The 25920-nt window shown below is 57.7% G+C and overlaps 2 protein-coding genes across 7 annotated transcripts in view; one reads left to right on the top strand and one right to left on the bottom strand.

Moving 5' to 3' along the window:
* The window catches only part of MACROD1 (mono-ADP ribosylhydrolase 1), a 153539-nt gene that overhangs the window by 19950 nt on the left and 107669 nt on the right, over positions 1-25920 (top strand). The window lies entirely within an intron of this gene.
* Positions 13928-24075, bottom strand: FLRT1 (fibronectin leucine rich transmembrane protein 1). Its single transcript, XM_040256216.1, has one exon. It carries the CDS (start codon positions 24065-24067, stop codon positions 22034-22036), a length of 2034 nt encoding a protein of 677 aa, XP_040112150.1. The 5' UTR covers positions 24068-24075; the 3' UTR covers positions 13928-22033.

The raw sequence follows: 25920 nt of genomic DNA, 5'->3' as shown, positions 1-25920 counted from the left end.
ATGGACAGAAGACCCTGGCGGGTTACAGTCTATGGAGTCGCAGAGTCGGATATGACTGAGCAACTAACACTTTCACACTTTCACCAGACCCCTAGGGTGGGCTCACACACATGTCAGAGTCTGACTTTGGGGGCTCCTGGGTGAGACCTGGCTTGGTCCCAGCTTGGGGTGGCCTTTAGGATATGTTGTTATTCAGTTGCTGAATTGTGTCTGATTCTTTATGACCCCATAGACTGTAGCATGCCAGGCTCCTCTGTCCTCCACTATCTCCCAGAGTTTGCTCAGACTCATGTTGATTAAGTCAGTAATGCTATCTAACCATCTCATCCTCTGCTGCCCCCTTCTCCTTTTGCCTTCAGTCTTTCCCAGCATCAGGCTCTTTTCCAATGAGTCGGCTCTTTTCCAATGAGTTGGCTCTTTGCAATTAGGTGGCCAAATTGTTGGAGCTTCAGCTTCAGCATCAGCCCTTAGAATGAGTATGACCTAAAATGACCTAGAAGAGAGTCAAAAGACGCAGCGCCCCCCCTGCCCCCCGCCCTCTTACCTCCCACTCTCTAGATAGCCCCATCAGCTCTGGAGTCTCCAACTTAGGACATTGCGGTTGGAGTTGGAGAGTCCTGGGCATGAGTCCTGGCTCTACTGTGCACCGGCTGTGTAGCTTCAGGCAAGCTCCTTCACCTTTCTGAGCCTCAATTTTCTTTCTGTGAAATGGGGATATAAGTGTTCCAGGACCCGGTATCCTGGATTGTTGTGAGTTTGAAAGGAGACAGTTTGTAGGGGGCACTCAGCATGATGACGTCTGGGATAGAGGAAGCCCAGGAAGTGCCGGCTGTGTGCCCGTTGCAGTGGCTGCTTCCGTGGAACCGGGCCTGCTGTGCACCAGCACCTTCCTGGCCTCCCTGTGGTGAGCTGAGCACTTGTTGGGCCCAAGGCAGCTGAGGAGGGCCCTTCCTGACTGCCAGGAAGGATTTGGGGTCTCTGGACCATGAACACGCAGGGCAGGTGGGCTAGCTCCCCCTCCCCTCTGCTCTGCTTTTGTTGGGACTGGTGTGTGTGTCACATGGGAACAGCCCCGGCCGGGGGATGTCCCCCTTCCCGGGGGTGGGGTGGGGTGTTGACTGAAGCTCTCTTGTTAGCACTTGGCGGACTCTGCTGAGCTGGAAGAACTGAAGCCATCAGCCCTCCCCTCCTCTCTCCTCCTTGGGGTCTTCTTGCATTTCAGAAGCTCACCTTTGGGGCTCATTTAGTTACTTTGTAAATTATTTGTGCTGATGTTTTCTCAGGCCCTGCTGGCAGCAGTGACCCCATCACTGGTTCCCTTTCCCTGCAATCTTATTATTATTTTTTTGACCACACAGAGCAACCTGTGCGATCTTAGTTCCCCAACCAGGAATTGAACCCCCACCCCGTCAGTGAAAGCAAGGAGTCCCAACCATTGGACCACCAGGGAAATTATACTCCACCCCCCGCCGCCCCACAGTTTTGATTTATCACTTATAGAAAGGGTGCAGCTGTCCTAGTGGGGGTGGGGGTGGGGGTGGGGGCAGGCCTGGAGGGCCCCCACAGGTGCAGCACTGGCTGTCCTTGGAGGCTGCTCACAAAATATTGATAGACTGGGGTAAAATCTGGTTCCACCTGCTGCTCCTCCAGGTCTGTGTCCAGTGTGCACCCCAGGGGAAGATTAAGAGGAGAAAGTGAGCGAGTATCTGTAGTGCCTTGCACACCGGAGGGGTCAGTAAATGCTGAGCACCGTTCTTATGAGTGAAGCATCTCACTGTACCACCCACTAGACTGGAGCCCCTGGAGGGCAGCGGCAGGACCCACTGACCCCAGGTCTCCATCCGTGGGCAGGGCTGGCACATGGCTGGTGCCCATCTGTGGAGGGGGGCACCTGAGAATATCTGCACAGCAGGTCCCCAGAGGGGACCAAAAAGGACAGGAACTAACGCGTCTCAGTGAGGGCTGTTGGGTGGAAGCAGGCCTGCCCAGTGGGCATAGCCCTGGAGGAGGGGCTCCCCTGCCTTGCTTGCTGAGCAGGGCAGGGACTGCAGCTTTTTATGTCCTTGTGGAAGTGTCCGAAGCCAGTGAGGACTTGGAAGCCAGGAGCTTGGGCTGTAGCTCCCGGGGGAGATCACGCACTTGGTTGTGGACCTGGGTGGCCCCGAGAGGGTGGCGGCAAGGGGTGGGCATGGCCAGTTGGCATCACCTGCTTTGGTTCATTGAATCCCCATCAGATCACCCACACCCAAAGGCAACAAATGGTCCTTGCACAGTGGTACCCACCCTCCTCCTCCCCATTGCCGCTTCCTCCCCCTCTTCGGACATTGTAATTGCCATAAAAATAGGAGCTGAGCTGCGGTGGCTGCTGAGGAGTGTGTGGGAAGAGAGAGGCCAGAGAGGCCCGGCAGTCAGCCGTCCCCCTGCCGGCAGGGGCCCGCGTCTGTTTCATTGTCGCCGCCTGGCTGTATTTCACGTAGGTTTAAACATCATCAAACGCCACATCCCTTTTGAGAAGCAAGAGCTGCCTTGTTGAGGAGAAACAGGAACATTGAAATCTGCGAAGCAAATGGCCCAGAATTGACATTTGCGATGGGAGCTTTACAGCTCTGTCAGAAGCACTAAGGCCAGCCTGGCAGCCGGCGGAAAACCTGCTGGTGAGGCTCACGGGTCACGGGAAGCTGGGGTGGTTCCAGCTGAAGCCTTGGGGTTTGGCAGAGAGGGGACCAGAGTAATGCAAGCAGGGCCGGGGTTGGGGGTGATGGAACTCTGTGGATCACTGACCACCTCTCAGCCTCCCCAGCTTTGACCTTGGCTCAGCCTTGTCTCCCTCCTAACAAGGCAGATGGAAGCCCCATTTGGTTCGTGGAGCAGGGTGCTGGGCTCTGGGGCTCAGGGGGTGGGAGTGGGGATACACCAGGGACTAGGGCTGTCGCGGCCGCTTCCAAGCCCCTGTGACCTTGAGCAGCATACACCTCCCCTCTGAGCCTCGGTTTCCTCGTCTGTAAACCCGGGAGAGTGACGCCTTCTCTGAAGGTGGTCTGGGGGATGGAGATGCATGCAAATACCTGGCAAGTCATTGGAACTCAATAAATGGTGACTGTTACCGCCAAGCAAGTAGGCGTTTGAGCTGGAATTGATTTTTTTAAAAGAATGTTTAAGCTACCTATTTCCACTGAAAAACAGGTATAATAAAACCGAGGAACCATTAAAACAGGAATAAAAAGAAGTGACAAGGAGGATGCTGGCCTGGGCATTGATAGAAATGTGCCCTGTTCTCCTGGCCACACCTGGAACCCTCTGGCCTGAATGCTCTTGGCACGTGCTGTCTGACCTGCCGGCCTCTTGCCTTGTTCCCGGGTCTTCTCAGCCCATGGAATGCTGGTGCCTGGTCGAACCAGGGCCCACGGTTCATACCTGCCCTTGTATTTTATGCTCTTGGTGGCTGCTTGGGCAGCTTGGCTCCTGGTACTTACCTTGGCCCCATCCAGAAGACACCTCAAAACCAGGCCTTTGTAACAACTCTATTTCTACTGTGTACAAAAAGTGGCCATGAACGTCCCTGGTGGTCCAGTGGTTAAGAATCCACCTGCCGATGCAGGAAACACAGATTCGATCCCTGGTCTGGGAAGATTCCACATGCCGCAGAGCAACTAAAGCCATGTCCCACAGCTGCTGAGGCCCACGTGTCCTAGAGCCCACACTTTGCAACAAGAGAGTCCACCACAATGAGAAGTCCGTGCACGGCAATGAAGAGTAGCCCCTGCTAGCTACAACTAGAGAAAGTTGTACAACAAGGGCAGCGGTGGAGACCTAGCACCGCCAAAAATAAATAATAAATACATTTTTAAAAAAGGAAAATGGCCTTGAGCTTCCTGGCAGCCATAGCAAAATGGGAAATAAGATTTTGGTTCTGTGACTCTAAACTTGGAAATCTACTTATATTTCAGCTTCATGCCTCTTTCTCATACTCTCTCCTCTGCTTCTGCCACCCTTACCAGCTATTCTTTATTTGCCTACGGCTGCTTCACCCCTTGCTCCAGACCCCATCTCTAAGCACACCCCTCCTTGCAGCTTTGCTCCCGACTTGGGAGGGCCCTCTGCCCTCTTATTTGTCGCCTTCCATTCCCTTGTCAGCGGCCTGGCCTCTGGGCCTCTTGCCTCGCGTAGGCCCACTGGGTCTGCCACTGTGATTTCTCTCAGATGAGCCAGTGACTAATAAGGGTTGCCCCCAGGGGGCCAGCAAAATCTTTCCCTCCTTAATATTGGAGTTTAAAAATGTGTCACCATCGATTTGAAGGAAAGATTTGTTCCTGCTGAGAAAAGTGGCCTGGAGATTCGTCTCGCCTTAGGAATTACACCCAGGCAGCTGCATACATTCCAGAGCCAGAGGCTCTCCATGCAAATGCCGCCTCTCAGCCCCACAGCCAGCCTGGAGAGCCCCCGGAGCTGGCACCCCGTCTGCCCACCTCGCGTGTTCCCACAGGTACCCTGGGGGCCCCATTGCGGGGGGGCATCCTTGATGAGAAGAGCCTTATTTCTCTCCACCTCTTTGTGGTGAAGCTGGAGGCTGAGCCCATAACTAATTCCATATCGTGGTGTGCTTTAACCCTGGAGAAGGAGGAGGAGTGACTTCTGAGAGGGGGAGTCCCCACAGCCCGGGGGGCGGGGGTCCCTCCTTCACCCTTGCGTGTGGATCTGTTGGCTGCACATAGATTTGTCCCGAGGGTGGGATTAAAAAAAATAGGGCCTGGAAGCCTGTCTCCTGACCTTGTTTCATCCTTGCCTGGAAGGGACTTGCTGGGGTCATTTTGTCTATCCCCCTGTCTCCAGACAGGCTCCCTCCCCTCTGGCTGGCAGGCCTTCCCCTGGCACTTTGCCCTCATCCTGGCCCAGCCTCCAGCCCCACAGCCACAAATCATGGTCCTCTCCTGGTCCAGCTGACCAGGGTAATCAGCGTAACAATGACCTGGTGGGTGGCTTTTCAGCCTGGAAAGCTGGTGACTAATCTCCAGCCAGGAAGCTTGAACTGGATCCTGGGTACTTTCCACTGGGTCATGTCACCCTTGAATGAGTGAGTGAGTGAGTGAGTGAGTGAATGAGGGCAGTGGGCCCATGGTAACCCCACGTAGTTCTAGGTGTCTGTGAGTGGGCATGGCGTCAGCCCAGGATGGGGGTATTTGGAGAGCTTGGGGGTTGTCAGGGCACCCCATCCCCCATCTCTCACGTGGAGGTCATGGCGGCTTTGTCCTCCTGGGAGGTTCACCCAAGCATGGCGCAGAGCAGAGGGGTGGCCTTGGCCAGCACCAGGACGGTGGCCTGCAAGCTGTGGTCTGGCTCTTCTGCCGGGAGCTTAGTGGCAGGTGGGAGAGGGGTGGCCCCAGGGTGCCGGTGCTCTCTCTCTGGCTTTGGGGGAGCCAGTGCAACGGGCCATCAGGGTAAAGGTGAGCAGGAGGTTTGCAGCCTCCTGGGCGCTTGCTGGGTGGTCATTTGTCACCTAGTATAGGGATATTTGCAGGCTGGTCCAGGTGCCTGCCACCCCAGCTACAGAAAGGGCCCTGCCATGGCTCTTGGCAGCCGTTACCCCCGGGAAGGAGGGACTTTATTCTTCCGGGCTAAATGTTATCGCCTTTATAGACTTTGGAAATCAGTTTTATGGCCTGCTATGTTTATCCACTGAAATAGGGAAAGCGCTGGAGGGGAATGAACCACAGGGTTGCTTCTGGCCCTGAAAGGTCAGGTGGCCGAGGGTGAAGGGCCAGGGCTCAAATCTGTCCACGCCTGGGTCACTCTTTGTTGACTGGCATAGCTGGAAGGGGCTTCTCTGGTGGTGTAGTGGTAAAGAATCTGCCTGCCAGTGCAAGAGATGCAGGTTTGATCCCTGGATCAAGAAGATCCTCTAGCAACTTGCTGGGGAAGTGACTGGTACACACCCAGGCCTCAGAATCTCTCCTGCCATTTCTTTTTAAAAAAATGTTTTTATTTATTTATTTATGGCTATGCTGGGTCTTCTTCGCTGCGTAGGCTTTTTCTCTAGTTGCAGCAAGTGGGGGCCGCTCTCTAGTCGCGGTGTGTGAATTTCTCATTGCAGTGCCTTCTTTTGTTGAGGAGCATGGGGCCTAGGGCACACAGGCTCAGCAGTTGTGGTGCCAATACTGGCAACTTGCTCTAGTATTCTTGCCTGAAAATTCCATGGACAGAGGAGCCTGGCGGGCTACAGTCCATGGATTGCAAAGAGTTGTACATGACTAAGCGACTGAACGTGTACACACACATAGCTGGAAGCGGGGCAGGGATGGTGTGCACCAGAGAGGGCCCTGGAATTCTGTTGGGAGGGTCAGCCTGAGGCTTCAGGGCCTGACCCCTTTGTCAACTGGTTCCCACTGAACTGGGCTGGCTACTGATAATTATCGCTTCTTTCTAGACATCCCTCTATACCAGCTGCCTCTTCTCGGGTGCCATCCAGGGCACCTCGCCAGCCACCGGGCAGTGTAAACTAAAAAAAAAAAAAAATCAATCCTCTGGGTTTTGCCAGCTGCAATGCCGGCCTGGCAGGGGCTCCCACCTGCAGAAGGTGCTTAGTCTCTGAGCAGAGTTGGTCCGCCGGGAGCTGGATGAGGTGTACAGATGCAGTGGGAGCCCCCTTCAAATCCTCCTCCCTTTCCTGGGCCCAGGACCCATAAGGGAAGCCCTGAGGGTCTGCCCAGGAGAAGGCTGCTTCTGTGCTCCTCTCTTGATGTGCAAAGAGCTCCTACACATCAATAAGAAAAATGAGCAAAAGATGTGGACAGGCAATTCCCAGTCAGAGAAAAACAAATGGCCAGTAAACAAGTGAAAAGATGCAGAACTTCGCCAGTAATCAGGAAAAGGCTAATTGAAATAAGACATATCACTTTCCATGGCTGAAGAAGAGGCGGAGGCTGGAATTGTCGATACGCGCAGGCTTGGTCCCTGGAGGAGGGAAAAGCAGCGGAAAACCGGCCTTTGCTGGACTCACCCCTGCGGCTCGCATGGCCGGCGCAAGTCTTGGAAAGACTTGCTTTATCCCAGAAAACACGGAGACCTTCTCTTTGCTCACAGCGAGTCTCAGCAGGACCACTGCTGCCCTTGTGGCCCCCAGTTTGCCACGCCCACCACTGGAGATGCTCCTGGGGGGATTGGTGCCTGGCCTCATTCCCACGTTCAGCTCCCTTGGCTGTGGTCTTTCTGGGCCTGGCCTCTTATGGGATGGATGCTGCTTCCTGCTGGGCAGTGCCTCTGGGTTTCCGCTCTCTCTGCAAACTCATGGCTGGTGCTGGAGCTGCGCTGCACAACTAGAGGGAGAGGATATTCGTCGAGGCCACAGGGGAGATGGGGGCCCTCAGCGGTGGGCAGCCCTGGCTCGCATCACAGCTTCTTCCTCCATCCCTGGGATCCTTGATTTAGGGAACTCTTGCTCAGATAGTGACCTTGACTCTCTGGGCATCGTGACGGGTGCACCACGTCATCTGGCCTCAGAATCTCTCCTGCCATTTCTTTTTTTTTTTTTAAATAGTTTTATTTATTTATTTATTTATGGCTGTGCTGGGTCTTCATGACTGCTAGGCTTTTCTCTAGTTGCAGCAAGTGGGAGCCGCTCTCTAGCTGCGGCATGTGAATTTCTCACTGCGGTGCCGGTTCTTGCTGAGGAGCATGGGCCCTAGGGCACACAGGCTCAGCAGCTGTGGTGCACAGGCTTAGCTGCTCTGTCACATCTTCCTGAATCAGGGATCGAACCTGTGTCTCCTGCCCTGGCAGGTGGATCCTTTACCACTGAGCCATTAGGGAAGCCCCTTTCCTGCCATTTCTGGTCCCCTCTCTGACTCTCTCCAGTCCAGACCAACTGAATGATTTGGGGCCCCTCACCTCCTAGCCATTGCACCCTCCCTTCCCATTTTCACGTGTCTGACTCTGGTCATTCATGCTCCCGGTCTCGGCTTGGATGTCACTTCCTCCAGCAGCCTGCCCCGACCTCCCACCTGCTCCATAGCACAGCTGTCCATTCGTTGAGCAGGTGCTGGGCTCTGAGGCTGCAAGGACAAGCAATAGAGATGTGGTTCCAGGCAACTGGACACCCTGGGGAGCTATACCGTCGCCTGCAAAGATGTGATCCTGGAGGCAGACTTGTCGGGAGGGTCAGGAAGAGGGGTGGAGGGAGCATCCCAGACAGAGGCCTGAGGTGGCTCCCTGGGGGTGTCTCAGCTTCTTTTCCCCAGGAGCAGGGAAGGCAGAAGGAGGCTGGGGTGGTTGGCGGCTGCTCCTGGAAGCCCAGTCGCCCTTTTTCTGCCTGCCCCAAGAGGGCGGCCCTTATCTGCAGAGCCCACAGCAGAGCTGCCTTTGATGCAGAGCTCAAGGGAGAGCACAAGTCTTACTTCAAAGGGCTTCAGTCCTGGGGAATCTGGGTCTCCAAGTCCTTGAATCATCCTGCCCCTCCTGTCCAGCAGGAGAGCACCGGCCTGGGGGAGACCTGAGCCTGGAGCTCGGCTCCTGGGGTCCCAGGCAGCCTCCCCTTGTGGCTCCCTCCTTCCCGTCCTCCAGCCCCCAAGGCCCAGCCTCCTGCCAGCCTTCCCTTTTCTGGACCTCCATCCTGGATGGAGGAGGGCACAGCCCACCTCCCTTCATTCAGAGAGTATGAAATGAGGGAGGCCCAGCCCTTGCCTCTAAAAGACACTCAGTGTAGAGTGGGAGCAGTGGGCACAGCACAAAGTATGAGTCTAACTAGGGGGATCCAAGGTAATGGGGGCTGGTCAGGGAAGACTTCCTGGAGGAGGCCTGCCTCAGGAGGCTTACCTCCCTGCAGCGATATCTGATGGGGGCTGGCCTGTGCCTTTCTCTCCAAGTTCACAGACCCCAGTCAGGCTCCTTAACTGGCCTAGGACCTGGTTCACACACAAACCTCTGTCACTATAGCCTTGGGCAAGCTCCTTAGGCCCGGGCCTCAGTTTACCTGCTTGAAAGTAGGGATGAGTGAGGATGGAACACGGTGACAGATGTCTGGTGCCTGGCACCATCGGGCCGCACTGCCTTGCCTCTCACAGATGGAAGTCCCCCCTAATCATGAGGTGCCAGATGTGGGCCGTCCCACAGGGAGGACACATAGCCATTGTAAGACCCCAGGGTGCCACCCGGCCGTGCCAAGCATCTCTCCGTGCCAGCTACCGAGGACCGAGGCCTCGCTGAGAGCATGTCTCCTGTGTCTTCCCGGTGACAGGTTCCATCTGCCAGCCCCTGGGGAGCTGCCATCCCTGCTGATGGGCCCTCGGCCCCTCACCCCGGGCTTGTAATCTCAGCTCTAAGGGACTGCAACCCCTTTCTCTAGCCCCACCACAACTAATCCATTCGCCAGGGCCCCAATCCAAGAGAAAGCTAATTAAAGAATTTCTGCTCTTGGCTCAGCCTGGGCTTTGAAGATTCCCCTTGGTCTTCCCGAGTATCTGAAAACAGGTGGAGAAAGGGGGGCCTCAGAAAAGGTGTCGGATAAGCCCCCGGAGCCTCAGTAATAGGCTTAATCCCCACAAAGCCGGCAGGCGTCAAACAGTTCCCCCACCCAGCACTGCTGAGAAGATGCTCAGGGCTTGTGACCCCGTGGGCCCCAGACCGCACGCTTCCCTGCCCCTGGTTTTCTGTGACCGTGAGGCCGTGCGTTTCCCCGGGAGGGTTCAGGCCGTGGAAGGGGAGGGCGCAGGCCCCTGGCCGCACCGTCTGCAGAGCAGTGAGTGGCACTGTGGCGCTGAACCTTCATCTGTGACCGCGGGAGGTCCCAGCTGGGAGGATGGCCGTGACCCCTGGCGCAGACCCGATGTCCCATCAGGTGGGCTTGCGTCCTCCTGCTCCTCCGTCCAGAGCCCCCCATGTTTCTTTTGAGAGCTTGTGTGCCCTTTGGGGATTTTAATCAACTAACCACAACCACATAGCATTATTCAACACTGTGAGCAGAGCGTGCAAGCCATAGGGAGAGGGGTCTTTAGGGTCCTGCTTATTTGCTGTCTGGGGACCTGGCACATAGTAGGTGCTCAGTAAAGACTTGTTGATTGCATGGTTGGTAGACCAGTCCTGAGAGGGGTGGTGTTTGCTCTCACAGGACTTACACTACCATTGCTGTCTTCAGAAAACGCCTGCAGGGTCTTTGGGGGAATCACTGAGCCCCTGAATGTGGGGTCGGGAGGATCTTAGAGTCAGCCCTCCTCAACACTCTGAGCCAAGCCTGGTATAACACCTGGAGAGAATCGGGGTGTTGGTTGCCAGGCCAGCCGCCTCCCGCCCCCACCCAGGCCGCTGCTCCCCCATTTCCCTTGCAGTCCTAGAGATGCAGGGAGCATTTAGACCCGCTGTCCCCCGTGCAGGGGCCTTGGGTCCGCATCATGGAAATAAAAATGATAAAAAAACCGTCACTGAATTCTGGGTGGCAGTAAATTACTTACCACCTGAAACGGGTTGAAATGTGGCCACTGCGGCTTTTAATAAGCCCATCTCCAGTGCCGCCGCTTCCATGGGGAGCCAGCCGGCCTCTTCTCGCAGCATAATTTCTTCGTGTCCCAGGCTTGGCAGCGGTGCAAATAAGATTTCACGTCCCCTGTAAATCTCTGTGGGGGGTGCGCTGGGTTTTCATTTGTGCTGTCAGTTAGCGGCTCGAGGGAGCCTATTTACTCCGCCTCGGAAGGAGAGGGTCCCTCAGAGGTGCCGGTGCCAGGCCTGGGGGTGGCGGGCCATGCAGAGGCCGGTGCTGACAAAGGGACGAGAGGGCTGTGGAGGACGAGAGGGGAGGCGGGCGGGCCGGGGGCACCTGAAAGTGATGCACGACCTCCTCCCAGCCCTTGGGAGGCAGCGTTTCGAGGCTGGCGGGGGACCTCGGCTCTGTCTGGGGCCGTGTACTCGGGTGCGGGATTGGGGTTGTTAGGCCCCTCCCAGGTTTGGTTGCTTCTTCTCCAGGATGTTTGGTGAGGCTGAGACCCCTCCTGGGAAGTAGGGGCAGGAGGACAGAAGCTTCTGGAACCTGGTAGTGGCCGGGTAAGAGCAGGGATGGGATGGCAGCCACCCTTTATCCTACTTGAACTGACCGACCAGGAGGAGCTGGGTACCAGAAGCAGGGGCCTTGGGCTTTGGGATGTCCCTTAGCGGCTGAGCAGCTATTTGGGGGCTAACTCCACTCATGTCCATAACCTCAGTGATACGTGAGGCCTGAGATTTCTTTGCGAAGGAAAGGGCTGGAAACTGCTTGGCTGGAGCGGGGCTGCAGCAGGGGAAGTCCCGGGTCTCAGGGGAGACCAGCCTGTTCCCCAGGGGCCATCAGAAGACGTGATGGGGGTGACTAGGGCTCTTCGTTGCCAGCCTGTCACCTCCACCACCCAGAACTCATGATCCTGCAAGGGGCCCGCCCGCTCTGCTTGCTGTCCTGTGAGGACGGGCTCAGGACCACTCAGACCACCTTCTGCTCTTCAGAAAGGGTCAGTTGTGTTTGGAGGGTCTTCTTTCCATTGACCTGGAATGCAGGTCCTGGGATCTCCCCCATGGTCCCTGGTGATTTCCTCCTGTGGGCCCATCCCTGTGGGCCTCCAACCACAACCGGCCCCCTGCCCAACCCATCCAGGGCATTTACTAAAACCTAAGATGCCCTCCTCCCCACCCCTGTTCTCCAGAGGCTGAAAGCTCGGGTCAGCCTGAGAGCCCCTCTAGCAGGTTTGGGGAGCAGGCTGCAGACCTTGCGTGGGGTCGGGGTGGTGTGGGGAGCAGGCTGCCTCTGCTCTGTGCAGACCCGGGGGCTGTTGTGGAGACACCTGGGCCTCCCTGGGGGACGTGCCGGCCAGCTCAGCACCCATACCTGGGAGCCAGGGGTGTTGGGTAAACCCCGAGGGCACTGGGCACGGGGCCTGTGCTCCCTGGACAAGCGGGGGTGTGGGTGGATGCCGCACTCCAGCCCTCTCACGAGGCCCCTGCACACGCAGGAGCAGGGTCGGCGCTGTCCTGGTGGGAGAATCAAGAGCCGTGAACTGTTCTCATGCACAGGCTTTACAGACGCACAGGGAGTAGGCGATGGGGCCTGCGGGTCTCACCCAGCTCTGAGGCCCTGCCTGGGGAGCCCCCAGGACAGGCATTAACCCGGTGGTTCCCAGTCTGTGAGCCCTTCCTGGGCAGAACTTCTGTTAGCTCTCAGGGACTGAGGAACACAGTCCCCGAACCCAGCTCTCCTCCTGCTCCTGCTTGAAGAGAGGGGCCCGGGGGCACCTGGTTTAGGGCCCTGCTGTCGGTCGTGTAGAGGGTCCAATGAGCTGGGTCAGTGCTCCTCTCGGGGCTACGGGTCGAGGGTCTGGAGTCAGACCACATGCTGACTGGTGCCGGTCTTGGAAAGTCGTCTTCCTTGGGTCCCGCCCTGATGGAGTGAACTGTTGGTCGGTCAATTTGCTGGTGTTTATTGACCGTTCACATTGGCTGTGCCTCTGGGGTCTGAAAAGGGGAGGAAGGCAAGACGTGCCCACCAGGGGCCCTAGTGAGCGTGGTGCTGGGACTCGTCACCTGTGCAGGTGAGAACCAGCAGGTGTGGCCCGGTGGGCATGGCCTCACCAGAGACGAGGCCTGAGTGGAACCTTCAATGGCCCTTGAGGGCATCAGGCCAGGAAGTCGGGGTCAGGGCCTGCCAGGGAGTGAACAGTACCCGGTGTGGCCAGGGGTGGGGGATGGCAGATTGGCACCGTGCTTCCGGGGGAAGCGGAGTCTTCCAGAGGGTGTACAGGACCAGACCTGCCTGTGTGCCCCGGCCTCAGCGCTTCTGACAGCCACGTGCCAGGCCCGCTCCCTTGCCCCCCGAGTCCTTCTCGTCAGGGAAATACCCTGAGTGGAGACATGGCTCCTGGAGAGCCTCCCCACGCCACCTCACCCGTGAGCATCCCTTCCCCGCCTCCATGAGGCTGGAAGGGGGCCCCAGCCCCACCCCCACCACACAGTAGGCTGTCAGTAAACATCTGCTGACTGGCTGGTGGATCATGTTCTTAAAAGACAAGTCTCGGGTGAGGGAGGAGCAGGCAGCCCTGTGTGCTGGGTGGGCCCTCGGACAAGGTCCAGGAAGCCGTCTGTCCTTTCCCCAAGGCCCACAGTCTCTGGGATGCACCCTCTGCACCCCCGCCCAGGGGCCAGCACTGAGGACTAAGAGGGTGGGGGGAAGGGCACCTACAGGGTCAGAGCACCCCATGTCACCCTAGCCAGGCCACCTGCCAGCAAGGCACATCCAGAAATAACCTTGCTTCCTTGGAATATAAGGGAAAAAGCTCATTAACCCGTTTCCAGATGTGGAATCAGATCTAAGGCAGAAGTAATGAGCTCTTATTTTATGTTAAATTTAGCAGAAACTGCTATTGTTCTCACGGAAAATAGTTTTTTTCCTTCCCCCCCCTCTTCGAGGTGTGAGATATCAGAGTAGGCCTGCAAAGTCGTGAAATCAGTGGGTGCATCTCGGGGATAAAGGGTGTTGGGGGTGGGGGGACTCGGGCCAGCGGAGGGACAGCCGTGTCCCCAGCGCCCGAGCAGTTCCAGGCTTATCTGGGTGCCCACACGGCTGCTGGAGCCTCTTACAAGATAATCCATGGCTCCTATTAATCGTCTCCTCGTGAAAACCCTCTTGGAATCGGCCTTTAGCTGGCAGTCACCTTCCCCGGAGCCCGTGGGATGGAGTCGGACGTCTCTTCTCTGTCCTGCAGCAGGATCACGGTTTTGGTTCTGGTGGTGCCCGGGGAATGTACTAACCCAGAGTCTCCTTCCCACCCAGCCACCACCTCTGTGCCGGTGGGCCCCGACAGCCGGACTGACCCTTGGAGGGCAGCCTGGGGAGGGGACGTGGGCAACCGAGACCCCCTGGGCGACAGATCCTGGCCCCGGGTGTGCTGGGCCGCCAAGCCGGGAGTCAGCAGCCAAGAGGCCTGTAAAAGTTAAATCTTTCTATTTATTTCAAGAAAAGGACAAGGAAAGTGGACTTGGACATTTTATATGAAAAGAGACAAACAGAAATAGGACCATATAAGTTCATCACATTCGTCTCAACATTGAAGTTTCAAGGCACCTACAGGAAGGAGGCCCAAGGGCAGTTCGCAGTGCACTTTGGTTTGTGTTGGCGTCGTGGTGGGTGTTTGTGTGTCCAGTGGTGAGGCTGGGAGGGGGGCAGGTGAGCCCCGGGGCCAGGCCGGGTCAGCCAGCCAGGAGTCAGACGGCAGCAGGCAGCAGCAGGAGCAGTCTCACCACTCAGACCCCCGAGACTACTCTGCCCTTTGGAGGGAAATGAAGATGGGGGTGGCCAGGGGCTGATTCTGCAGGGGGGGAGTGCAGGGGCTCGAGGGAAGCGGGGGTGCCCCGGCTGCGGTCTCTCAGATGGCAGAAGGGACCTTGGTCGCAGCCCTGCCCTCCCCGGGCCGTGGGCTGGCCAGGCATCCGCCTTCTGTGGCAGAGGGACCCGCTTTGTTTACCAGGCTCTGCCCAAGGACCCCTCCCTGCTGTCTTCCTCCCCAGGCTGTGGGGGGAGGGATTCTGCTGAGTCCCCCTGCCACCCCCCAACCCCGCCAGTGCGCTATCATACCACACCTCATGAGATACGGTAACCTTTGAACATTGGGAGGGGAGATTGCAGTTGGTGGCTCTTAAAAACATTTGCTCTGCAGGGCGTACGCGTGGGGTTTCCTGGTTTACTCTTCTCCTTCCCGTCCCTGTTCATACCCGCCTGGGGATATTCGGAATTAGGGGGCGCCCGCCCCAGCCAGCAGAGTGGCACGACCGCACTGTCTCTCTGGCTCGCCCGTGGTCACAGCCCTGCAGCCGTCCCCAGCCTTCCACTCCATCTGCCCCCTTCTCTGCCTCTCAGATGGCAAACGTCTAATGCTGGGCACTTCTGCTTCCTCCCCAGGGCTCTCAGTATCTCCTGGACGCTGGGTGGCCTTCTCAGCTGAGGCTGCTGGCCTGTGGGCAGGTGGTGTGCTGGGCTGGGTTAAAAAAAAAAAATCTAAGCTAGGTCCAGGGTGTTGTGTGTCTTCTTCCTGGGTTCTCAGGACCTTTTGAAAACGGGACCAGCGGAGGCGGCTGGTCTCTGGGACCCTCTGCAGGCGTGTCCTCCACACAGGGCACTGAGGAGTGCCCTGGACCACTGGCTTCCCAGAGATGAGCAGGTGGCAGCCCTGCTGTGTCTTTCATCGCTGGCTTAGGTTGCATTTGTTTTCTTCCGTCTTGAGGAGAGCCCGGTTGGGTCATCCAGGTGGGCGGCTCGGATGTGGGGACTCTTGACGGGAGTGTCAGACAAGGCGGGACACCCAGTTCTCTGCCCTCCTCATCAGCCACCTGAGGCTCGGCTCAGAGAAGGGGAACCGGGTCCCCCAGGCGGGCGGCTGGGTCTCACCCGTGGCTGGATTTCCCCAACAGGCTCGTGGCTGCTGATCGCTGGGTCCAAGGGAGGATGGAGTGCGACTTTTGGGGAGGAGGAGCCCCACTAAGGCTGCCAGCGGCGTGGGTACGGTTTCCATCACACCCGCCCAGGCCCTTTGCACTGAAACCCGGGACTCGCGAGGATGGAGGAAGAGGAGAGGGACACCCCTGCATGTCAGGCGCTGTGCCGGGCCTCAGTGACCCCGCGTGGAGGAGTGCGGGGACCTGGCATCTTGCCTGAGTGGCTGTCCACTCTGATAGCCATAAAAGAGATTTAGAGGCAGTGACCGCAAAGACCTTCCTGCAAGGATGCCCTGGGCTTGGACGTTCGGGCTTTCAGGTGTGGGGGCTGCATGGGTGGGTGTGGGAGGGACAGGGGCCATGGCACCAGGGTGGCTCTGAAGGCCTCAGTGCCTCAGAGACTGGCTCTGCCAGGAAGTGGGGGCCAGGCCAGCCCCCCCCACAGGACCCCCAGTGCCCTCGTATGTCCACACTGCCCTCTCAGCACAAGAAACGGGGTGGGGGGTAGTGACAGTGGTCCCAAGAAGCCCCTGGCCTGGCAGGCTCTCCCAGGGGGAGCAAGGCATCAGCTCTGCTTATCAGCAAGGCATCAGACAGGTAAAGATCTGCTTGCCCTGGGCACGATGCCCGCAGAGGGGACCTGGGCAAAGGTGGGCTTTGCCCCTGCAAAACTGGAGATGGGGGTTTTGGGCAATCCTGCAAATCACATTAATGTGAGAAAATGGGCCTGGCCCCAGCGATAATAGAATTTCTGAAACTAGAGAAAAACAGTGTATTAAAAATGCAAAGGGAGGGCGGAAGAAAAGGGAGGGAAAATCAAGAGCCAAGGGAATCTTGAGTGTTTTTAAAGAAGCAAATGTGGGTATTTCAGGCAACTACTTAGAACATTTCAAAAGAAATGGTAAATGCTTAAAAACGGAGAGTGAAAAGCGCCCCAGGCAGCCGTCAACCTGGCTGGGACGGAGGCACTGAGCTGGCAGCCTCGAGTGTGTTGCTGGGGGAGCAGCCAGTGGGATGGGAGCTTCAGTGCCCGGGAGGCGGCCCCCTAGATGCCTCAGGAGAGCCAGCCCAGGTGGCGGGTCACCCTCTGTGCTCCCGACTCTGAGACAGGGCGACGCGTGTCTAGACTTCCTCTCTGGGTGTCTCTTAGACACTGAGGATGGGGATTCTGCAGGTTGTCTGGTGTCTAAGCGGCCCTCTGCCATGGCTAGGTGGCCTGGCTGTGGGATGGCCCTGAACTGCGATTTTCAGGGGACACATGTCATTTTGAGCAATCTCCCGATATCTTTCTTACACGGTCCTCAGGGATGGTAAAGTAAGAGTAGGAGCCGAGATCTTCTCATCCAAGGACCAGGTGCTGGTATAGGCAGGAAAGTACCTGCCACGTCCCCATCAAGTGCTTGAATGCTCCCAGTGACGGGGAGCTCACTGCCTCTCTCTGCTAGGCCAGCTCTCTCTTCCCTGACCTTCAGTTCTCTCTCTACAGTTGGCCCCACTTCCCCTTCACTGGCTGCAGGGAAGGGATCAGAGACAGACCTGGCCTGGAACAGAAAGGAAGCAGAAAGGCTCATGGCTTTACAGTCCTGCTCACAAAGGTCCCCTAGCTTTTCACCCTGAAGGCAGATGGGATCTGGAGGGTGGTGGGGGCGAATAGAGTCTGCTAGGGGCCAGGACAGGCCCCCATCCCACGGCACTTGATGGAAGCAAACCTGCTTTCCCCTCCAGGCTCTGTCCACCTCAGCGTATCCCGAGTGCCGGAGCAGGCGTGGGGCCAGCCTTCAGAGATCCTCAGCTCCCCACGAGCCAGGCCGAGCCAACCTGCGCTCTGCCTACGACCACTGGGAGCAGGTTCATAAAATGCGAAAAATCCCCCTTTCCCTTCACCTCCAAGGAGTTTAATCTTTCCTAATCAATTTAGCAGACTTGCTTGGTTGTAAATGGTAATGATTTGCATTTTTGAGCCTTTTTATCCCTCCTTAAGAAAAAAGATGCCTCCTCTGCCTGCATTCTGGAAGGCCTGAGCTGGGCTGTGAACGGCTCGTTAGCATTCACCCTGGCGCAGATCCAGTGCCAGGCATCCGCTCCCATCACCTGCACGGATCTGAGTGTAGGGGGGTGGTATGGCCACACGGCTGACCCTGAGCCCCTGAGAACGCAGTCTGGCCCTCAGGGGTCTTCAGCCACTGTGTGCCCTGAGGCCCTGCCTTCCTGCAAGTGCCCCAGCTCTCCCCCGGCTGCCTTCTCAGCTCCATTGCTCCCTGTCTGCCGCATCCAATTTTTCTTGTTGTATTTTTCATAAGCGCAAAGCTCAGAAGCCCCGTCCTCCCTGGCACGTTCAGCAGGAAGCAGATTTCTGGAGGGGGTTGGCTTTGGGACTTGAGCTGCCATTGGAGGGGGGTGGTGGTGTCCTCTGCTCCCTCTGCAGCTCTGAGCGGGTGAAGGAGGGGGCTCAGACGCAGTCTCGGCATGTTGCCTGGCCGCCCCTTCCCTTCTCGAGGCCCCAGTCAGCCCCCTCAGCCCCCCAGGACCCCTCACCCGGCCAGGCCCTCTCACTCTGGGCCTCCATCACCTGCCGTGGGCCAACTAGAACCTTCCAGAGTCAGCAGACAGGGGTGGGGCAGGGGAAGTGGGCACCTCTTTTCTGCCCGTGGTGCACCCAGCTTTTCTGGGTGGAGCCAGACCCGGCCTCAGCCCATCCCTGCTTTATAGAAGGGGAAACAGAGGCTGTGGATTCACAAAGCCAGCTTTCCCTGACCCTGCCTGGAAACCCTCCCTGTCTCTTCGTGCTCTGCTGCTTGCTGGGGCAGTTGGGCTTCCCGGGACCTGCAGGGGACTGCGGGGGTAGCTTGGTGCCCATCGAGGAAGGCGGCGGCACAGGCAGGCGTGGGCTTTGGACTTAGGGAGCGGAAGCCTGGGCCCCCCAGTCGTGCCATCTTCCCAGCCGCCGTCACTCCCTGCCAGTGTCACCCAAGGCGGGGAGGAGCCGGCGCCCCAGCTCCTGTCCCCAAGCCCAGAGGCCCCCTGGTTGGCCACGCAGCTTGCCATGTTAGTGGGGGGCGGTCCAGGACGCAGGAGCCAACGGAGAGAAGATGGAGGCTTCCTGGGGAGGCCGCAGGAAGAGGGAAGAAAAGGAGCTTCTGATGCACATCATGTCTGCGGAATTGAGTATGACTAATTAATAGATTTTATTCTTAGTAATCTCTTAAGCATTCCATACGTTGGGCCCCACGCCTGAGCTGAGCTTACAAGAGGCCTCATTCGCAAAATGCAAATGACTCGCCTGGCCCCGCTGCCTGCTTTCCTCGCCTTCTCTCTTTCCTTTTTTTTAGGGGAAATTTAAAGGAAAATTGCCATGTAATAGAAAAGAGATTCCAATCACTACATCTAATTACCACGAAGGGTAAACCACTTAACCAAAGAAGTGTCACGGGCTTTTTTTTTTTCTTTTTTAAACTTGAAACCTGCCTTAAATACCACGAGATACACTCATCAGCGCTGAGGCCACAGAGGTTTGTTCCGGCTAGTTAAGAGGCTGCAAAGGTCAGGTGGGCCGCCCACAAGAGGGAGATTCTAAACAGAAGTGGTGGCCCAGGCCCTGTGTCCTCACGTGCTTCTCGGGGCTGGGGGAGGCTGGGCGCCCTGGCACACCTTTTCTCGTTAGGTTACCTGGCTGGCCAGGGGTTTCCTGGACCAGGAGGGGATGGGGCTTCAGAGTGGACCCGGCTTCAGGGACCCATCCCTGGCCTGGAGGTGCCGGGAGACAGCTGACATTTGGAGGCTTGTTCTTAGAAGGGGCTCTGGAGAGGTGCTGGGATGCTGAGAAAAGATGAGAGGTGGCCCGTGGGGCCTGGCTGGGCTGAGTCTCCACTGTCTCCAGCACTTTTAAACCGGCAGGAGGATGCCTGCAGCAAGAACCTGGCTTCCCCTCGGGGTGAGGTGGGGCCCGTGCCCCTGAGTGCAGTAGCTGGGAGGAGGAGACTGATATGTCCTCAAGCTGGGGCGGGGGCGGGGGACCTGGGCCTGCTTTGCACGAGGAGGAGTGTGGTCGTCTCCCGGGCCTGGCTTGGAGGGCGCTGCTGGCATAGGCAGGCTCTCAGAGCTGCCGGTACTCCCGCAGCCTCGCTGTGTAGGATCTCCTGCGGTTTCCCAAATGCCTTCCCACTCAGCCTCTAAGGGGATGATCTGACCTCTCACTTGGCTCTGGGAAAGGAGGACATATGTGGAGGGAGAGTAGGGGACCCAGCATGTTGGTGGCTGGGGTGGGGGTTTGGCAGCGGGGAGGCTGGGCTGGCACACTGGCCAGAGACTGGAGTGGTGCCCTTAGGGAGAAGACCGCATTTAGGGAACAGCAGAGACCTTGAACTTCTGACCCCTGGCCAGTGCCCCTTCTCCTCCTGGACACTGCTTCGGGGGCCCCCTGCCCCTCCCTGAGCCACAGGGAAGGGGCCTATGTCTGGGGCGGGGGAAGGAGAGGGAGGGTGACCTTCACCCAGATGTGAGATTGACGTTTGGAAGCCTTTCTCTCCTGACTTCATCGTAGGAGAAAACGCTTCAGGTGGGAAAAGGAAAAAAGCTCGAGTCTAGAATGAAATGTGTCGGTGACCCTCGGCCTCTCCCTCAAGCTGGGGGTCAAGGATCCCCGCTCGGTGAGACCATCCTCCCCGCCCGGCAATGAGCGCTGCGCCTCTCGTCCACCTCACTCACGCCGCCGTCGGGTCCGTTCCTTTCAACCCCGGCCTCTTCGCTGAGGGGCCAGCGGCCTCTTTTCATGTTAAGCGAGCAGCTGGGCCCCGGGCCTGTCCTTGCAGCCCAGTGACTGCTGTTTGTCTTCCTCTTCCTGCCTTTGGCTTTTGTCCGAGCAGCCGAGGTCTTTTGAAACCGCCACGGCCAGGGGCTGGACCCCTTCTCATCCTCTCTGCCCTCAGGCCAGCGCCTCTCCTTTTGATATCGCTCTTCCTGGGTGCAGGACAGCTGGCGCCTTGACAAACAGTGACCCCCCAGCTCCCCGAGTGCTGGAACGCCGTGGACATCAGAACCCCAGGCCCCTCTCCTCTCTTCTTCCCAGATTCACTGTCATTATTTCATCATCGTTTTAATCTCATGGCTCGCCAAACAGCACTCTCAGCTGATGAATGATGGTGGCAGCATTGATGCCAGAGGGAGGAAAGAAAAAAAAATCTCAACTCTTCTGAGGGCTCCAGTCAGTATCCTTTCGGAGGCTGGCATTTTTTAGAGAGATCTGGCCTTCCTTCTCCAGAGCAGAGACCCCGGGGTGGGCACGGCTGAGTGTGTTCTATATTCTTGGAAGGGGGGTGGGGCTCGGTTGCTGTCTCCTAGGGCTTTTCTGAGAATTGTCATGTCTTTTTCTGGGCTTTGTTTGAGCAGCCATGGAAACCATTAGGTCTAATCAGCTGATATTGGGGAAAAAAAAAATCCCTGCACCAGTTACCTGTCTTGGAGGAAGCACATTGCACACAAAGTAGCTCTTGATACGCCTGCATCTGCGGCGCAGGGAGAGAGATGAGGACGCGGGCGGCCGAAAAAAGCTCTTCCTGACGTCAGAAAGGAGCTCGGCCCAGCCCCGGCCACCCTGAGATAGGACTGAGCTGAAACACTGCTCGCCCAGGGTCTCCCCAGCCACCCGGCCAGGACAGACATGCCTTCGCCTTTAGGAACGGCACTGTCCCCCACCCCACTCCCATCCTCAGCACAGTCCACTTACTCAATGGTGTTAGGAGAAAGCAACATCTTCACGACTCTATTGTCTCAGGACATTGTACGAACTGACCCAAGCAGGACTGTAAGGACTGTATACATGGCTCTATCTACCCATCTGTATACAGAAACATCCCATCAACATAGACGGGTCGAGAGACGCACCTCCAGGTGGCTGGGAAAGCCACAGCTTCCATGGCGCTCCCGTGATTGCTATGCTGCATGGAATTGAGGAGGGCTCCAGTATAGGAAAAAGGAAGTTTGCTTTTTAATCTACTACACCGTTGTTCAAAGAGTGCCGTGAAAGACACGCTCTTTTCTGCCAATCTGTAAGGGGAGAAGGCATGGAAAGAACCAGGGAAGAGATCAGGACAATATCTCCATAGCAAAAGATCCTTTTCTTCTCCTCTCCTTCGTGAGAAGCCTGAAAACCTTCCATCATGTCATCTCTCCAGTGAGCAGCCAGCCGCGAGGGCTGGGTGAAGGGCTTCGTGCCAGTGGCTTCTGAAACGGCTCCTCTGTGACGGCTGTGCGCGGAGCGTGAGACGCACAAGTAGTCTCTTCCCAGCTCAGGGGGGGAAAAAAAGCCCCGACCCAACCCTTCCTGCCATGTTATTTTCAGTCTTTCCCTCCCCACCTGGCATAATTTGGTATAAATTATGTCTTCAGCAACGTCAAACCTCCCTCCTGCCTTCTATTCTTTAAAAAAAAAAAAAAAAAATTTTTTTCCCACTGTTGCGTCCTACAAAACTGTCAACCCTCCCCAAACTCTGCTTTCCTCCGGGAAAGTCATCGTGGAGTTTCTTTGCCTGGTTCCCGTCGGATGGCAGCCAGCTGGTCACAGCACCCCCGCGGCAGCCGCGCCGGGAGGCAGGGGAGGGGCGCTGCCTCAGGTGTAGGAGTAGTCTATGTCGGGGATGCCCCCGTCGCGATAGCCCCGTGTGGTGCCGTAGCCGATGGTGTGCGTGCCCTTGCAGAGGCTGCTGCCGTTGGAGGGGAAGATGGTGTGGACCACGTATTCCTCTTTGGCGCGGTAAGGGTTGATGGGCAGCATCTGCAACCCGGGGCCGCGGATCTCCAAGATGGAGTTATCCTTCTTGGTCCCCGACTCCAGATAGTCATCCTTTTTCCGGCTCCCCCGGTTGTAGGCCCGCTCCCGGCTCAGCAGCTCGCTGGCCCGGTGCACGTACCAGCAGATGGCCCCAAGGACCAGGAAGAGGAAGACGAGGGCCACGGCGCCACCGATGATGCCCGCCAGGGGCAGGCCCGCCATGGGGTCGGCGTTCTGCTCCTGGTTGAGGGTGGTGGCGGGGCCGGAGCTGTCGGCCGTCTCCGCCTTGGCGCACACGGGTGTCTCGTCGGCCACGTAGGCGTTGCCTGTCTCCATGGTGACCATGCAGATGATGTAGGTGGACTTGGGCTCCAGGGCCGTCAGCAGGTACTCTGTCTTGTCGCCCTGCACCAGGGTCTCTGTGATGGAGCCCACGGCTGGGCTGTGGCCCAGGCGCAGCCAGCTGAGCCGGAAGGAGGAGGCGGGCAGCGAGGCCTTCCACGTGATGCGAATGGAGTCCGCCGTCAGGGGCTTCACGTGGATGGCCAGGGTCTTGGCGCTATCGCCCGTGGCCATGGGGTAGTCGAGGCTGGAGTCGGGGAGGCGCAGCCCCGGCCTCTTGGCCTTGAGGGTGAAGAGAGAGCCCTGGGGCGTGGTGACAGAGGCATGGTCACTGGCGTGCGTGGTCTTGGCAGCTGTGTTGACTGCGCCGCCCTGCACCCCCGCCTCGAAGCACTCGTCCATCTCACTGGTGATGTCCTTGATGGCCATGCCCCGGACCTTCTCGGGGCCCTGGCACATGAGGCCACGCACGTTGACCACGGCCGCCCGCGCCTTCACCCAGTCCCGCAGCCACAGGAGGTTACAGCCGCAGAACCAAGGGTTGTTCCGGAGCAGCAGCTGGGCTAGGTTCTCCAGGTCGTCGAACAGGCCGCGGGGGAGCGTGGTCAGGTTGTTGTTGGACAGGTCCAGGCGCTCCAGCTCGCGCATCTTGGCCAGCGTGTTGTAGGGCACGTGGCTGATGGCGTTGTCCTGCAGGTAGAGCTTCTGCAGGCGGGCGCTGGGCAGGTTGAGGGGCGGGGCAGCCAGCGAGTTGCGCACCAGCGAGAGCTCGGTCAGGTTCTGCAGGCGGCTGAAGGTGTCATCGGCGATGCGCTGGTTGGCCAGCAGGTTGCCATCCAGCACCAGGCGCCGCAGGCTGCTGAGGCCCTTGAAGGCGTGCAGCGGGATGGTGGAGATGCGGTTGTCGTCCAGCCGCAGCTCCTCCAGCGTGCGGGGCAGCCCCGAGGGAATGCTGCTCAGGTGATTCCTGCTCAGGAAGAGCAGCTTGAGCTGCTTGCTGTCGGCGAAGGCGTCCTCCTCAATGCTGACGGTGGACACGGAGTTGTCGTCCAGGTGCAGCTTCTCCAGCAGCGGGATGCGGGCCAACGAGTCCCGGGCGATGGTGCGCACGTTGTTGTCCTGCAGGTGCAGCTCCCGCAGGGAGCGGGGCAGGTTGACGGGGAACTCGTCCAGGTCGTTCTCGTACAGGTAGATGACCTGCACGTTGACCTTGGTCTTGAGGTCCTGGGGGATGCCGGCGTTGTTGATCTGGTTGTTCTGCAGGTAGAGGGTGGTGGCGTCGTCGGGGATGTCGGCGGGGATGGACGTGAGCCCCCGGTCGTTGCAGTAGATGAAGCCGTTGTCGCAGCGGCACACAGAGGGGCACGTGGTGCTGTCGATGACCTCCGTTAGGAAGGCGATGAGCCCGTAGCAGAGGAAAAGCCAGTCCCGCAGGTCCATGGTGGCCGTGGTCATCACGACGGTGGCCGTGATGGTGGCGCCGGGCGTGGCGGTGGCGGTGGCGGCGGCGGTGGGGTGTGCCACCACCATGGTGGACAGCTGGCGGAGCCGGGCCCCCCCTCCCCGACTTGCAGCCTCTACACCTGCAAGGAGCACAAGACACGTGCGGTGAGAGCGAGCCCGGCGCCCACCCAGCCTGCCGCCGAGGCGTGGCTGCAGGCAGGGCCGCGGGGCAGAGGTCAGGCCTCGAGGCGCACGCCGCCCGGCCCTTCCGAATGCCAAGTTTACGTCCCAGCTACTCGCTCAGGCTGCGGTCAGCCTCTAAGGACATCTAGTTAACGTTAATCTCAGCGGGAGCAAAGATGCTGCCCGTGAATGAAACAGACGTGGCCTTGGCCTTCTTGGACTGTGACCCTGGGCCGCGCACAAGGTTGATTTAGTGGGAGCCGGGCTGCAGGTTTGATCTTTTCTTTCAAGATCCCCACACTCAGCCCGTCTTTATGGCTGATGCTGAAAGGCTGGTCGGTGTCGGTGAGATGGCTTTAGAGCCCCCATTTCTCATGAAATGGGGAACCCACATCCCTCTCTGGCTCGGAACCAGGCTCTGAAGGTAAAGTTTATTTCCGCAGTGGGGGCGGGGGGGCATCACTAGAACCTGCAAAAAGAATCTGCCAGCGTCGCCACTGGCGAGCAGGGGAAAGTGAGGAGCTTCATCGTCTGGTGTTAAAACAACATGTCCTGTTTGTCACTTGTGCATCTTATAGACAGAAGAACGGGTGTCAACAGAACCGCCTTCTTGTGTATTTACAGAAATCTCTTTCTAGCAGAGGTGCCCTCCCAACTGCGTTCCATGTAATGTGAGAAATTATTCCTCGCTTTGCCCCCTTCCCAAATCAGAAAACTTTCAGCTCTTTTGAAAAATATATATATCTGTTTTCTAGCATTTAAAGTCAGGAAACACAATAAGAGGAGGGAGGGGTCCACACTCCGAGGGAATTGTCTGCAAGGTGTAATTTCGGTTTTCACAAATGGAAAAATTGCAGTGTAGATTTTTTTTCTCATATTACTTTACTGTTTGTGGTGGTAAAAAATCAATTAAAGAGAAATTATCTTTCAGCCTCAGTGGGGAAGGTGTGTTCGTGCAGCCAGCAAAGATCTGCTTTATAACTCCAGGTTCACGGGAGCTTTTCAGTGTGAGACATGATGGCCTCAAGCAGTCTGAACCGAGGCCGTAGCCTGAGGGGACGGCCCTGGAGTGCAGAGCAGAATCAGGACCCGCTCACTGAATGAGACGGTGGGGACCTCACTCCCATGCCCCAGGGACCCCGTGTCTCCATTTCTCAACCATAGCACATCCTTCTTCCTTCTGTTCTTCTCTGTTCCTTTCTGTCCAGCAAACTGCTCATCACCCTTCGGGACCATGCTCAAAAGCCTGCTCCCTGCGAGGTCTTCCTGATGCCACATAGAGCTTTCCTCTGCTACACCCACTCATTTGCCCATTCATCCACCCACCCACCTATTTACCCACCCGTCTATCCACGTACTTGAGCAAACTCTGGGATATAGTGAAGGACAGGGAAGCCTGGTGTGCTGCAGCCCATGGGGTCGCAAAGAGTCAGACACACCTTAGTGACTGAACAACAACTATCCGGGTACCCACCTGTGCATCCATCCATCCACTCATCTATTTACCCGTCCACCCACCCACCCACTCAGCCTTCTACCCATCCATCCATCCATCCACCCACCCACCCACTCAGCCATCCACCTATCCATCCATCCACCCACCCACTCAGCCATCCACCCACCCATCCATCCATCCACCCACCCACTCAGCCATCCACCCATCCATCCATCCACCCACCCACTCAGCCATCCTCCCTCCCACCCACCCACCCACTCATCCAGCCATCCATCCATCCACCCACCCACTCAGCCATCCA

This window comes from Oryx dammah, unplaced genomic scaffold (assembly GCF_014754425.2).
Source record: "Oryx dammah isolate SB20612 unplaced genomic scaffold, SCBI_Odam_1.1 HiC_scaffold_15, whole genome shotgun sequence".
NCBI classification, from domain to species: Eukaryota; Metazoa; Chordata; class Mammalia; order Artiodactyla; family Bovidae; genus Oryx; species Oryx dammah.
The sequence above is the reverse complement of the archived record's forward strand: the minus strand, read 5'-3'. Positions and strand labels throughout refer to the sequence as shown.